The 15,410-nt window shown below is 29.8% G+C and overlaps 2 protein-coding genes across 3 annotated transcripts; both read right to left on the bottom strand.

The window, feature by feature from the left end:
* Positions 1 to 58: 58 nt before the first annotated feature.
* LOC140667292 (uncharacterized) lies at positions 59 to 7,971 on the bottom strand. The gene is made up of 22 exons (XM_072895083.1): positions 7,796 to 7,971; positions 7,275 to 7,507; positions 6,894 to 7,139; positions 6,606 to 6,764; positions 6,346 to 6,488; positions 5,989 to 6,136; positions 5,715 to 5,899; positions 5,268 to 5,587; positions 4,933 to 5,108; positions 4,594 to 4,811; positions 4,089 to 4,308; positions 3,789 to 3,990; positions 3,495 to 3,711; positions 3,221 to 3,378; positions 2,857 to 2,999; positions 2,458 to 2,591; positions 2,168 to 2,294; positions 1,908 to 2,090; positions 1,500 to 1,829; positions 1,143 to 1,398; positions 717 to 996; positions 59 to 531 (listed from the first exon to the last, which is right to left on the bottom strand). The coding sequence occupies exons 1-22, from the start codon at positions 7,806 to 7,808 to the stop codon at positions 357 to 359; spliced, it is 4,266 nt and encodes a 1,421-aa protein (XP_072751184.1). The 5' UTR covers positions 7,809 to 7,971; the 3' UTR covers positions 59 to 356.
* Positions 7,972 to 8,605: 634 nt separating this feature from the next.
* On the bottom strand, positions 8,606 to 15,368 carry LOC140667293 (PAX3- and PAX7-binding protein 1). 2 transcript variants are annotated; one of them, XM_072895084.1, is made up of 17 exons: positions 14,929 to 15,368; positions 14,463 to 14,641; positions 13,556 to 13,715; positions 13,362 to 13,430; positions 13,148 to 13,247; positions 12,868 to 13,025; positions 12,697 to 12,779; positions 12,410 to 12,609; positions 12,110 to 12,299; positions 11,037 to 11,157; positions 10,680 to 10,868; positions 10,369 to 10,568; positions 10,133 to 10,283; positions 9,779 to 9,974; positions 9,386 to 9,584; positions 9,133 to 9,251; positions 8,606 to 9,022 (listed from the first exon to the last, which is right to left on the bottom strand). In XM_072895084.1, the coding sequence occupies exons 1-17, from the start codon at positions 15,098 to 15,100 to the stop codon at positions 8,971 to 8,973; spliced, it is 2,538 nt and encodes an 845-aa protein (XP_072751185.1). In that variant the 5' UTR covers positions 15,101 to 15,368; the 3' UTR covers positions 8,606 to 8,970. The 2 variants fall into 2 exon arrangements, with proteins under 2 accessions (XP_072751185.1, XP_072751186.1); XM_072895085.1 differs by lacking the exon at positions 13,362 to 13,430 and having other exon boundaries at positions 8,612 to 9,022.
* Positions 15,369 to 15,410: the final 42 nt, after the last annotated feature.

Here is a 15,410-nt window from a genome sequence, read left to right on the forward strand (position 1 = left end):
ATAATAGAATTGACGCGTGGAAATTCAGATACTGATCGATCAGTCGATTTTGACGACCGAAAATCCTAGCCATAATAACAATTGTATAGCTATCCTTTTATTGTATACACTATACTATTTATCAGATATATATTAAATGATAACAAATAAAAGAATTTGTATTTTATTCCATGATATTTTAATCTGATTTTTTATTATATCGAATATCAATAAAAATTATGTTTCGCATATGAATAACGCATGTGTGTTTCGTTATAAAAGTATATATTTTAAATCACTATATATTTTATGATTTATATAGATTAAATATATGTTATTCTATACATTATAATATAATGATATATAGAAGATTGTGACTAAATCAATTTCTCATATAATTTGTCGACATTAGAATGATCGAGCGTGCATATTCCACAGCTGAAGTCTAATACATGATTGGGGAAAAAAAGTAAAACTTGCTCTTGTGTCCAATGTATATATAAAAGAATATTAGGTAGTAGAATATCAATTGCCTTGCCGCCCGTTTTGATCCTACATATGGTAACAGATTGTGATTTTTTTTAAATACTATGAAGAGCAAAATGTATAATTCTATAATTTGTAAAGTGCATTGCGTATAATATAAATTAGAATTAACATGTATCAAAATAGACCTTACAAATTATAGATTTATGCTTGAATTCTTCAAATTATTAAAAGTTATTTTCTTTACTTACATTTTAGTTCCTAGTGTATGAAATACATAATTAGATTGCAATTTTATTGATGATGTAGTATTATATAAAGTTCCATTATCCATGTCGGCTACAATCCGCGTAATTCCCGACTCGTCGGTCAAATTAATGTTTATTCCATATTCACCATTGGCTGCGGTTATCGCGAGTCTGGGATTTTCGTCATAGCATTGCCCGAGTAATATTACTTCGCTATTTTTTACGAAGGTAGAAACTGTGTTGTAAGCGGATTTTATGGAATCTGACGTTACAATACATGTGCCTATAAAGTGCAAAACATTAATTCAAACAATTTCTGATACTCTTAGATCATAAAATATACATCATGTACATTATGTGCATTAGAGTTGAAGAAATTAGAATGATCAATATATTGATGATTACTATGTGATTAATATAATTACTTACTAGAAAACATTCTGAATAAAGGTATTTCCATATATTTATGAATTCTTGTTCGTATCAGAAACGGATCAATGTAGCGCGAATTGTATTGGATGGCAACTTTATTTCCGTTGAGTTGCAGTTCGCCAACATTTGATTCTTTCGGGAATATTGCAGTTATTAGAACCTCATCAGAATTTCTCGCATTACTACTGTTTCCACCGATCAAATCGTGGAAAGCGTACAGTTTCCAAACTAATTTGGACAAACTCTCCGGTAACTGTTGTTTTCACATTACAAGTATAATATTATTTTGTTATTATAATTTTCGTGTAAAATTTTGCACAGTTTTTACTTCATACTTAATTTTTTTTCACTTACGTTTTCATACTGCGCTGAGATCGTATATTTACGTAAGGTCGACAATTCTTTCGACGCTTCGTAACAAGAATTCGTGTAAGGAATAAACTTTTTTCCAACAGATTCTTTTTTACATTCATCATATGGCCAAATCGCTTCTTTGCTCTCCTCGAGCTGCTCGCTACTAATTTCGCCAATTAAGTTTATCGATATAGAAGATCCGCTACATTTTCCTTTCATGGAATCGGCCAATCCCCAGACAACATTTAATTTAATACGAGACAAGTCGCTCGGTTCATTGCTCAAAAACTCCCATTGCCACGGCACGTGTCTCTCGATTTCTACACAAAACTAAATCAATAAACTTTTATTTCTCAGATATATATTCTTAACTTTGTTCTCAGAGATATAAAATCTTCAAATCCTTACCTTAAATATGCGTGCACCAGGTACAACCTTGGATGCTTTGATTTTAATCACATCCGACAGCCAGCCAGTGTTTTCGTATAAAGCAGCCAAAAACCATTGATCAACAATTTTCGAAGATTTTAAATCATGATGTGTCAAGGATAAAATATGCCGATTTTCACTACGCAAGTATTCTAATTTCGTCTAATAAGAAAAAAATATACATATATAAGTCAATATAATAGAGATATATAATAAATATATTATATATAATAAGTAACCTGTGATGGTGATGATTTAACTGCCTCGATATAAGCAGCTAATCCACAGCTGCCTCTTGGTGGCATATAAGTGAGGTAATCCAAGAGATGTAATCCAATTAAAACAAATTTCATGCTTGGCCAAGTTCTATAATCATAAAAATTCAACGAAACTGATGTAAAATTTATTTCACAATGTATCATGCAACACAGTAAATTATAATATATTATTATTATAGTAAATGTAAATTATATATATTATATGGATTAATGCAATAAATAAAAATATAGATAAATTGGAGATTACTTACTGATAATTACTTTGGTGAGAGGACCAAATGTCGTTAATCAATGTTTCGTACAGCATAGTATTTTCGCAATCAAATACTTTCGCGTTTAGCCGACCACCTAATTCAGGAAATTCAATATCAAGAATATTCACTGTCTATAAGAAAGAAGAATATAAAAGAATTATATTCATTAACACTAATATAAATCATAAAATAATACATTTATAAATTTAAATAACGAAAAAAATTTAACAATCAACTAAAGATAAGGACAACTATATCACCTTGTAGAAAATAAACATGGACAATAATAATAGTGGAGCGCAAATAAAAACAAAAATAATTTTTTTAGAATAATATTAAACGACCTCCTTGGAGTTCTAAAAAGAAAAAGATATATACATTTAAAATAATATTTACTTGCAGATTAGAGCTAGGCGATTTTACAACTGTATAAGACGCAGGACACGAATGACAAGCTTGCTTCAATTTCGATTTTACACTCGCACCTCTAATGCTTGTAAGCGTTTTAACATGTGCTGTAATTCCTGTTTTGAGATGTTCTGTAACACATTAATTTTAAGACTATAAAGACGAGGGATATAAGTCAGAATATATTTGTAAAATTTTCAGTATACTTTTAAGATTTCAACCTATGGAAAATTTTACTATTTAAGAAGAAAAGAATTAAGACTCATAAAATAGTTTTTTTTTTTACAAATGTTCTTAAATAGCGAAAATTAATGAAAATCATAAATTTCTAGCTTATTAATAAAAGTTATACCTCCCAGAGTATTGTATGAAATAAATGGCTGTTCTTCTAATCCAACTGTAATATTAATAGGAAGATATCCATGTAGGGAATGAACCCTTTCAGCACTATGCCATAAGTCGATCAATGGATTGTAATTTTCTATCATTTCAATCCCATGAACAGATGTGCTAAAAAAATATTCATAAACTCATGAGATTATTTCAAAAAGCAAAGGAGCAATTAAATATATGTAATTTTATAAAGTAAAATTTTGTAGCTGAATATATAAAATATATGTCTTTACCGTAAAATGACGTGATTATTTCGTATAGGAAAATCGCGTGTAAAGTTTCCTCGCATTGAAAACAAAGACGTTGCTGTCATCGCGAGTCTAACGTTAGTACCGAGATCGGTCGCTTGAATCGATTCTATTGTCAATGGTACATTTATACGTTGTTGATTAACATGGAACTCCATATTATAATACATATAATATAGATTATTCCATAAAGAAGACAAATCTAGAAAATTATAAATACACGAATGAGATAGTATAATATATATTATAACTTTGCATTCTAATTTTTAATTTTCTTACATTTCAGCCCCTCAGCTATTTTTGTCTCATTCCAGTGAACACACAACACTGTTTTTTCTTGAATACGTGCAATTACTTCTAAATGCACAGAGTCTTTCTTTCGTTCATCCAATTTGAACTGTTTGAGAATATCTTTTATGTGTGTTGGATTGTCGAAGGAGGTTGCTAATGAGTGGAAAACACCCTCCGCTTTGATGTATAACTTAATGTTTTGTACAAAAAAAAAAAAAAAAATAGTAATTAAATTTATAAATATTCGCAGACAGGATAAACTTTCTTGGCTTTGAAAATCGTACTTACAGATAGGTGATTAATATGCGTTCCACTACCATAATTATTTAGAGTTACATAAATTACTTCAGGGATATTCGTAGAAGGATTGGCTATGATAATGCCATGCAACATGGCGCCAAACCTTTTCAAAGAATCTTGATAATCAACCAGATAGTTACCAGTAATGAGATATTCGCTATTCGATGGTTTTCGAAGTATGCGGCTGAATTGCGCTGCGATTCTGCCTCTATAAATATCCGGTAGTGACAATTAATAATTAAAACTAGATGAAAAAATGTCTAAATAAATGTGCAACATATTAAATAAATTCATGAAAACTAGCAGCAATGTTACGCACTTGAACAATATAAATTGTATTTTTTAGACAGTACATTCTAATATAAAATAAGAGTATTGCATTTGCTTTATATGCTTTAGAATAATAATATAAAATTGCAAATTGCTGTAGAAATTAATACTCTTTTCAGTAACATTACTGCTGTTGTTGATTAATAAATTTGTACATATTTACATGCGCTTGTAACAAGGATAAGTGGTACGTTCCATAGATTTTAACATTGTATAAAAGTAATTGTACAAGTGTTGGCTGGGCTCGCTTTGCATGTACCAGTACAGGGACATTAATCTATTAGATGTAGGGCTAGACACGACGAGCAAAGTTAACGCAGCAATTCTCATCTCTAAGTGCTCAGTTCTGTTGACCAAAATCGGCCAGTACACAGGATAAATCTACATAAAATACATTGTTATAATATATATAATAAATTTTATGTCATAATGATGAATAAAGATATGTTTGATTTTGATATAAATTCATGCAACAAAGATTGCTTAATTAAAAACCGCTCACCACGTCGGGTCTCAACGCTGCTGTAGGAATAGAGGCCCAAGCTGCGAGTGCCCGAAAATGCCGCAATTCGGTATTGTTGACGCTAGCTATTGGTTCTAGAAACTCAACGACTCTACCAAGCTGTATGTTTGCTAAGCCTTCCAACCAGACCATCTTCTGTTCATATCGAGTACTTTCTACAACATGGATTGAATGTAGTATAATTCTGAACAATGTGGAAACTTTAACGTGGATAGATAAATATAAAGTATATAAATCATTTTACAATCGTCATCAAAAGAATATTCGGTCATTTTAGCACATCTTATATATATTGTATATATATATATATATACCAGTGAATTTGTCGAGATAGAGACGCACGTAATCGTCCAACATCTCATATGGGCAATGTATCAAACAGGTTTTATATATCAACGTTCCATATGCGAGGATTGCAGTGTTTTGCACTTCCGTGGAAATCTCACTCGGCAGTGTAAGAAGCGGTTGCAGGTTGACTAGCAACTGAGCGTCTGGTTTTCTCAAGTGAAGCGGTAGCCGCATGAGAAGTTGAATTGCGGATATATCGGACACTTTGTTGCTCTGAATAAGTTCCAGTATGAAGAGAGCAGATTCTTTACTCCCAACTTGTGGTAATGTCTCAAGAAACATATTCCTATAATAAAGCATAATATAATTATTTTAAAGAACAAAGGAAGAGAGAGAGAGAGAGAGAGAGAAAGAGAGAGAGAGAGAGAGAAAATAATCAATGATAATTAATAATTAATAATCAATGTAGTTACCGTATCGTTTCTTCTTTATAACTAGTTCCCGAGATGCGATTATAGGCTTTTCCCAGATCAACGCGATCTAACATATCAAGATAATAGAGAAGGACGGATATCGTTGTGTTGTGTAGATTATGGATCTCAGTATCTAAACCGGGATTTTCGAGTCTTTGGCTCAAACGGTCCAATAATCGACTTATCTGTAACAAAATTGATAAAGTAAAAATTTCATTGTAATTGAGAGGTGAAAGAAGAAAAAAAATACATATATATACATATACAAACTTACAGATTTAAAAATAAAATTTTTGTCCGGAGTACCTCTGCCCTGTGTTAGATCTGCTTCAGGTAGCTCGTGTTGAAGAATAATAGTTCGTAAATTATTCGTAACTATCTTATTCGTTATATCTTTCACCGAAGATAATTCAATAGTTTGTCTGCATAACATAAAGCAATATTATTTCATTGGCATTATTGATAGTATAAGTGATAATTATAATAATTTATTTCTAAATGTGCGATAAAAAATATTAATTTAAATATCTGTCTATGGTATAAAAGCTTGTTTTTTATAAAGCTTTTATTTAGAATAATAAATACTCAATAACACAATTATGGATATATTTAGAAAATTTGTAGAACATACTGAACAAAATGATAATGCGCCTCTCCCATACTTTGAAAGGGTTGCACGTAGATACTTCCGGATGCGTTAACGGAAAGAATATCATGAACGTATCTATCAGTTTTCAGTTTATACACTCTTTCGCTACTTTTCAAGATAGGATTCTGAAAGTTTTGGTGTTAGAGAACACCAATAATAATAACATACAATAATATAGCATAATTTGATTCTGTTAATCAAATAAATAAATCTAATATTTTACAATCAGTGTAATAACGTACTTGATCTTCATCGGTACACTGTACTTTAGGAACATTGGACCAATTACGATATGGATGTCCAGTACACATTCTAGGATCTAGCGATTTCCTGACCAAACGCTGAGCATCCCCCTCCAGGCTTACGACATAATCGATGTTACACTTTCCGTAATGATTTATCTGTAAATTATAATTTTGTTATATATATATATGATATGTGATCACGTGAATGTGTATGTATTTAAAATAATATCCACAGTCATTATATAATGTACGTCCGCGTGCATGTTTATACAAATCCTGATTTACCTCGCTAGAATGAAACGCGACTTCTTTCTCCAAATTAGAAAGATCCAGCTGTAAAATTCCAGCTATGCTACGTTTTATATTCGTTGCCCAGACCGGTTCTGTTTCGATGCTAAAATTCTCGATGAGTCCTTTGCTATACGACACTCGGAAAGGCTTCAAAAGTTCTACAGCGTTATCGTAAATATCAATATTTTCGTTCGGCTCCGTTGCATTTCCGTTCCATATTTTTGCCCTCAACGATTGCAGCTAATAAGAAAAAAAATTGGATATATCTTACATATATAATATAATAACAATTTAAAAAAAATATATTATATAGTTCTTATAATGGAAAAATACAAGAGACTTTAGAAAAAAAATGTTTATTATTTTTTTAAATACCTGTACTATGACATAATCATCTTCCGCCTGAATCACAAGCTTGCCATTGAGATTCCATGAGGAAGCTGCGTTGGAGGGTACTAGCACACCAGTACTTGACGTAGCATTGTAAGAATATATATATTCTTTACCGGACCTAAATAAATTTTGCGCGACATTTCCATTGCTTAAAAGTAAGAATATGAATAGTGTTCTTCTTATTCCTTGCTTTAATCTGGATATATGATTAGAATCTGTAAAGTAAGACTTTCTTCTTCACTTTTGCATATACATTTCAAAAATTACCATTTTTTGTTCTTTGATAGAGAGCGCACGTTGCCATAAAAATAAATTCATAATAAAATATAAAGAAGAATGCGTAAGCTAGTATTTTTTTATTTATATTAATATAATACATTAAAATTATAACTGTAATAAACATCTCGCTTGCAATAATATTTTCGATCATTTCTGTTTTTTCAAAGAAAATGTTATAAAATATATAAAAATAAATATATAAAAAATAATATAAGCGCGTGTACTTGTGAATTCCATGATGTAGTTGATCGTAGTTCGTTGTTCAAAAGTAAACTGAGTTCAGACAAATCAAAGAATGACCTTTACCAGTTCTTATCATTATGGCCCATGAATACACATGATTATTTGTATGTGTAAATTACATTCTCTCAAATTATCTTTAATCATATATGTATATGTGGCTCCTATGAATATTATATATCACTAATTTTTTCTTTTTCTCTCTCATCACATAAATAGCATACATAGATATACAAATATCTGTATCTTAATTTACGTGTATTTTTGTATAGATTTAAACATACGGTCAATAAATCAGTTTTACAATTATAAATTATATGTAAAGACTATTGTGAAGTTTATATAATGCAAGTAACACAAGTAAAAACCATCCGAAAAATAGAGAAAAGAGAGAATAGGCCAATATTTAATAATTTGTTTTTTATTTCATTTTTCAACATTTTTTATTAATAAAAAATTTTTATTATCTATATTTGATGATCAGAAAAATCAGTCAAGTAATAATAAAAATACGCGTCAAATCGATTAAGGCTAACGCATGATAGAAAAAAATAATAAATGCGTTGGTATCTAACTCGTTTAAATAATAGGTTTGTTCTTTTAATTGAATTAGTGCAGCCAGTTCAATTATAAAGAATAGACCTAATATATCGTCTTTATAGACATAAAGTTGATTATTTTCAAAATTAAAATATTTGCTTCATAACAAACTTTAAAATGATAATACACATTTTAATTAATTTTATAGAATATGTACATACACACAAATGTATGCAAATATAAATTGTCATTTTTATAATGTACGTGCAAATATCCACGATTCTTTTACTTTATTCTAATTCCGATGAAAATGCGAGATAATTTCTTAAGGCAAGACTTGAACGCTTAAATATACTATTTACAAATTTATTTTCTATTTGTCTCTTATATACAATCATATCTGGGAAATGTATCATGTCATTAAGTTACCTTTCATTTAGTTTATTACTATACAAAATTATATCTCCTTGTATACTATACATTTGAAAATTTACTTCAATGTACAAGATCTTGCTGTGTTATATGTATAAAACTGTTATTATATTAACAAGCATATTAGTGATCTAAAGCAAGAAGTTTGATAAAACGTTACTGACACATACGTAGTATAATTAACATATTATAATGGCTTGATTATTTTCAAGATGGACTTGGCGTATTCCCAGGCTTCACTGCAACATGCGAATCTTGCTTTAGACACGTTCATATATATTCTAGGCGATTCATAACACGAAAAAAATGTGTCATCAATCGCAGCAAAATATTATTAATAAACACTTACTTATGTGCAGGATTTGCTTGATCCAACTGCTCACTTAGCTGTTGAATGAGGGCAGCAAACATTCTGAGATGTTCTATAGTTTCCCCTTGTAACCATGCTCTTGGTAGCGTACTCATGATCTAATATTCATTGAATAAACGTTTTATTTATTACAATCAATAAATAAAGCATTAAATTGTCTTTCAATACAATAATAATTCATGATGTTATATATATTAAATATATTTTAAACATATATATGTTAAATCATTACCATGTTTGCTTTGAATAAAGCATCCGTTGGACAAGAAACTCGTAATCCGGCCAAAAGATAACGATTCAAAAGTGAGCCTAATGCCATATTTTTTAACTGCATATCTCCAAGAAGACCTTGCCAACTTAGTAAATTACGCAGCAACTTAACAGCCATTGCGAACTGCCTTTGAAAAAATTGATGTTTTGTATCCAAAACTCTAGAATGATAAATTATGTTAAAGTTAATGAAAAGATATAATTATGAAAAATATTACTAAGAATAACTGAAAAATCTAATAGTAATAAAAATAATTTAATTTTATATATATATATAATTAAATTATTTTTATTACTATATATATATATATATATTTAAATTATTTTTATTACTATATATATATAGAATACTGACTGTTTTGGAAAGATAGGTATAAAAACGTCGTTCTCAACAGCATCTTTAATTTTATCTAAAATAGCATTAAATAAAATTTCCAATTGTTTGCTTGTGTCATTTAAATTCGGATATTCTTTGATAAAACGATTTATAGCTCCTACAAGACGTAACGTTTGAGATGTCGACATTGGATCCCATATTTTTTCGATAATAGCTAGAAAATAACATATTAAGTTACATTACATATATATTAAGTAATTAAGTATACTACTCACATATTAATTAAAATATTAAGTATAAGAATTATTTTATTCTTAGCGCACACAATTTTATAAATAACGTTATAAAAACTATAAAAAGAGTAATCCTTACATGTCAATTTTGGTATTACAATCTTTTCAATTGTAGATGGTATTAATCTAACATCCGGATCTCGTTTCAATGATTCTTCTGTTTCTTTACTATCTAAAGCATATAGAAGCAATGTATTATACCATTTCGTCCTTTCTATGTCAGCGCTTTCCTACGAGAACAATCCAAAAAATTAGTTATGAATCATCATAAACATCAATAATGCTATTTGTCTTCAAAAAGAATAAATAAATTACCATAATTGGATTCCAAGTAACTAATTGTAGTTTGATGATTGGAGAAATTATTTTAGGCAAACATAACGATACATAAGCTTCTGTGTAAGCATCTATGTCTGTCTCTCTCCACGATTCAAATTTTGAAAGTATTCCGCGCACTGTACAATATTCCTCCATGACATCAGAAAATATATTTTTACAATCATTATCAATTTCATCTGAAATAAGATTAAAAAATGTATAATATAAGAATTATATGTTAAAAATATAAATAAGAAACTTTAAGAAAAGAATCTCAAAATTTTGTAAAATATATTATGCTTGTTTGCCTTTTGCTTGTTTAAATGCGAGATTTTGTTGCTCAGTAACTTCATCGTCACTAGACATGCCATCGATATGTTTTGGCATATTTGAAGCTAATTCTCTGGCTCTTCTGCGACGGGCTCTCCTACCCTCCCTCTCTGTAGCTCGTCGTACATGAGCTTCTACTTCCGGTCCTCTTCTCACGGTTTGGCTTCCTATAAAACGAAAAGAGTTGTAGAATTTTTTGTAAAATTTTTCAATCAGAATGACTTAAACAAATCGAATGTATTAATTAAAGAATCAAAGGATAAAAATAATTGTAGCAATTATATCAAGTTGTCAATCGTATGTGCACTGGTTAGTGTAGAAATGTATTTACTGACTTGCTGCAGTTATTTCTTCCGCCTGATCCCTCGTGTCCTGTCGTCTCCGTTCCATCAATTCGGTCGAGCGTTCGCCATACAAATCTAACCAGCGTTGCTCCAATTCGATAACCAGAGGAAGCTAACAAAAGAATTATGTGTTTAAATAAATTAATAATGTAAATATATTCCAAATTAATTATATCCCATTTAAAGATTTCATGATATAATGATAGATAAACTTGAAAAATATTAATTCTCTTTTTTGTCTTAATCTGCAATTTTATAAATCATTTTAAAAACTTGTTTATAACAATTTTGTTTATACATTACAATGATAAGCATACATTTACTTACCATGATCAAGTTAATTTGTATTAATATTGTGCGTTCTTATACAATATATTTATATATAAATTTCAAGATATGTATGTATAAAAGTAATACAGAGAAGATAATGACCCCCGGCAATAGAAGAATGTATTATATATACATATCCCCTTTAGTTTAGCGCTTAAAACGCCAATATAACAAAACTACTTGAAAAGATTTAGTTATTCTATTGTTTTATTTATTGAAATGCTCGCGGAAATAAATGATGTCAAAACCAAGTTTATTTTGTAAAATTTTCGTTTCAATTAAATTTTATTTAGATTAAAATGATAATACTTGTGTAATCTGCTTAAAAGAATTTATCTAAGCAAAAAAATAAAAAAAAAACAACAATTAAACAAGTATTATTTTCAAATAATATAATTGGAATCTTATGTATTGTTGCAGTTAAATTGAGTTACAATACCAAAGAGGCAAAAGATTATAAATTTTTCCTACATTTCATATATTTATTATGTTTATAAAGTATAACTGATAAAGATAATTTTCCTAATCAAATCTGATTTGAGTAATTCTTTTATAAGTACGAAATAGCTCTATATAGCGAATTTTACATAATAAATAAAAACAGTGAAGTTTTAAATGGTTAATTATATAATATTGCTGGTACTTTACTGGAGCTGGAGAATCTCTGCCAGCCGCACATACTGTACGATAAACCCCAGTGCACATAAATCAAACGTGACAGCGTATCAACCCACCTTCTCATCAAGACACTCTACCAAGTCAGTGACATACCCACGCAACTCTTGGTAATATCTGAAGCGTTGTGCGTAATGCGGCGTACGGACTTCACCCTCGTCCAATTCTTTTATGGTTTGCTGTAATTCTTGTTCTAAACGTTCCTGATCTTGCTGATGTCGTCTCTGTACCTCTTTCAAATTGTCCAACCTTTAAACAAGTGTGATTTCTAAATGTAAACTACTGATTTTATAAACTCATTTTTTTCTTTTAGCTTAAAGCTTAAAATATACATTAATTTTATATAAAATATATAGAACCTTGCACACATCCTATTCACAACATCTTGCGGTGTAAGAGGTACAATCTTTGTTGGATCTGGTGGTTGAATGGACGGAGGTGGTGGCGGTGCAGGCATTAATACCATTTCCAAAGATACACCAGATCCTATCATCTGATTTACATTCATACCCATTGTATATTGTTGTTGTAACATAGAATCTTGCTGTGCTGCTGCAATCTGTATATCATAAAAGATTATTTTGCGTGTGTGGACATATTTTTTTTATTACATCTCGACTTATCTTACACTAAATTATGCTTTTACCTGAGCACCAGTTACACCCTTTCGTATCTGCTGAGCCTCCCATTCTTCTTCTTCATTTTCGTGTTCACTTTCATTATCTGAAACTAAATTAAAACGCGTTCAAAATTCCATTATCCAACTATTATAATCTGGAAGATAATTGCTTAAATTATATTATAACTAAAGACTCACATTTTATTGGAACTTGAGAAGCAAGAAATGCTTCTCTCCTTTTTTCTTTATCACGTGCTTCTGTGTTGACAGTCATATCAAGTCGATCTTGAGAATCCTCATCGTCACTTCGATCATGATCTTCCTCTCGTATTAGTCTGGATTTGCCCTTGTCATCGCTACAAACATGAATTTGTTAGAAATATTATTATTAAACATATGATTATATATAATACAAGATGTATAAATTTTCTATTTATTAAATAATTTTTAATAAAGAATTTTTAAGAAAGAAATGTACCTTTGCTCTTCAATAGGAATGTAATCAGTTCCCAATTCTCTTGCTTTCTGTCTACGCTTTCTTGCTGCATGGATCATAGCTGCATCAGGTATACATCCACCTAAATAAAATTAATAGTTACAATGTTTGATCATATTTTAAGTATAGAAATATCTTACTATCCAATCGAAATAATATGCCAATAATTTTATAACATATACATAATTTATAATACCACTTAGTTTTAATATCTCTGAAAAACCAAATGCTAAGCAAAATGCTTTTCTTTCTATTTCAGCTTCATCTAAAAGATTGGATTGTTAAATATACAATAAAGTGTTACATTTAATTTAAATGCCAGAAATACATGTAACAGTATTTATATTTAAAATATTTTTTCTTATATAAATAATAAAAAAAATTACATACTTTCAAGTAGTATTTTAACAGTTTCAGCTTTATCTGTATTTTTCCGAAATTTGTGACTGCAAGACTCATCTTCTTCTTCATCCGATGTATAGTCATCCTTTCCTGCTGCCAACGCAGCACGTCCATTCAAAATCAGAGGTCCAGTGTTTTTTATTTTAACCTAGTAATAAAAATTATTCATCGTTTAGTAAAGATGTATAGTGTTACACAAGTGACAAAATTCATAAAATTTGTAAAAATATATCACACATTAGAAATTTTCTATGAAAAGAAAAGAGATTTACAAAGTACAATTTTAATAGATTTTTTTTATATTATTCTGAAATTAATGTAAATATATTCTTACTAACATTAACAGCATAATTTAAGATACCGAAACATCCACATAAAAAATTATGTTAATTTATAATAAAAGTCGGCTTACTGCAAGATGAGAGATTGTGTACATATATAGACATTCAAGATAGATAATAAAGAATCAAGATCAGATAATTCAAGGAGCACTCGAAACAAAATCTTTATCACATGGCGATATTTTTTTTTTTAGTACACATAATTGATAAGACAGAAAAATATTATGAAAGTAATATGAGATATCAAGTGATTATAATATATAAATATGTATTTGTCTAAAGTTAATAATTTAAAGAAAAAGAAGAACTGTATTTGTGAGTAAAATACTTTGATATATGTAGACATTAAATATTATTATAAAACACATTGTGTAAAAAATGACATTTAAATTATAAATGTGTCTTCTCGCTGTACTCCCATAGTTGTTCCAAATCTTGAAACATTAGTCAATACATTAGGAAGAGAGATGTAAAAAACACCTTCTATATCAAATGATAAGTTACTTAAATTGAAGAAATGCTAATAATAATAAAACATCATAGAGATAGCTTACTACTAGATCATCTGTCTTTATCTCTAAATCTTTTTCCTGCTTAATGGATTTATTTGCTTGCTCAGAGTCCACTTGGATTTTCTCTTCACCTTTCTTTTTCCTCCTTTCGTGATCTAGTTGTTTCATTAGCTTTTTGCTCCTTGACGATTTCTTGACTATAAAAACTTCTCCATCGTCCCCTGCAATTTATTTCAACTTTTAATTTCAATCAAACTATACTCTATCGTACAACATTTAGTAATAGATTTAGCAGAAACAGCATCTTCTATTTCTATATATTAAAACAAAGTTATATTAAAGGATCGTTTTAGTTCCTGTTATCGCAGTTGCAAAGATACCCCTGTAAAACCTTATTCCATACAAAGTGATTATTATATTTTCATTAAAAGCTAAAATAGATTTATTCATATGCACACTAATTACGCATGTTTAAGCAAGAGCGATGTGTGTGTATGTGTATATAAACCTTGTTCCAGCTCCTCTCCGAAACTGAGGCGCGTCTGCTTTGGCTTCTCCTTCTTCGTCTTAATTTTGACAGGCTGCGCGTCCTCCACCTCCATTCTGTTTTCATTATCTTCATCCTCATCGTTGAAAGGACGTCGGCGTATATTTCGCTTCGGCTTGTTGAATAATGACATTATATCGTTACAGCATCAACACGTCGTTCTCTCCTCGACAACGGCAACGGTCATCTACCACTCGACGGTTAAAGACGCGTTAAAGAATAAAAAGCGGAATGTATCGCATCACGCGAGGCTACACACTCATTAAATCGGAATATAAGTTGGAATTAACTTTTCTCCTTATTTATCGATAAAAATTCGTGAGTACTCGATGAAATAAAACTGGAAATTGATGCTAACTGCTAACCGTGGGCAGCTGATGAAGCTGGACGGAACGTTTCATTCACGAAATATGACGTTTGTAAGAATGTCACACGTTCACGCG

Source organism: Anoplolepis gracilipes, chromosome 6 (genome assembly GCF_047496725.1).
Source record: "Anoplolepis gracilipes chromosome 6, ASM4749672v1, whole genome shotgun sequence".
Taxonomy (NCBI): Eukaryota; Metazoa; Arthropoda; class Insecta; order Hymenoptera; family Formicidae; genus Anoplolepis; species Anoplolepis gracilipes.

Excerpts from the sequence above, each read along its gene's own strand:
- LOC140667293 (XM_072895084.1), bottom strand. The coding sequence starts at position 15,100 with ATGTCATTATTCAACAAGCCGAAGCGAAATATACGCCGACGTCCTTTC. Across the intron at positions 13,431-13,555 it reads TGTTAAAATACTACTTGAAA|ATGAAGCTGAAATAGAAAGA; the intron begins GTATGTAATTTT and ends CCAATCTTTTAG. Across the intron at positions 13,026-13,147 it reads ATTCCTATTGAAGAGCAAAG|CGATGACAAGGGCAAATCCA; the intron begins GTACATTTCTTT and ends TCATGTTTGTAG.
- LOC140667292 (XM_072895083.1), bottom strand. Across the intron at positions 5,900-5,988 it reads AAAATTTTATTTTTAAATCT|ATAAGTCGATTATTGGACCG; the intron begins GTAAGTTTGTAT and ends ATTTTGTTACAG. Across the intron at positions 2,295-2,457 it reads TCTCACCAAAGTAATTATCA|AACTTGGCCAAGCATGAAAT; the intron begins GTAAGTAATCTC and ends TTATGATTATAG.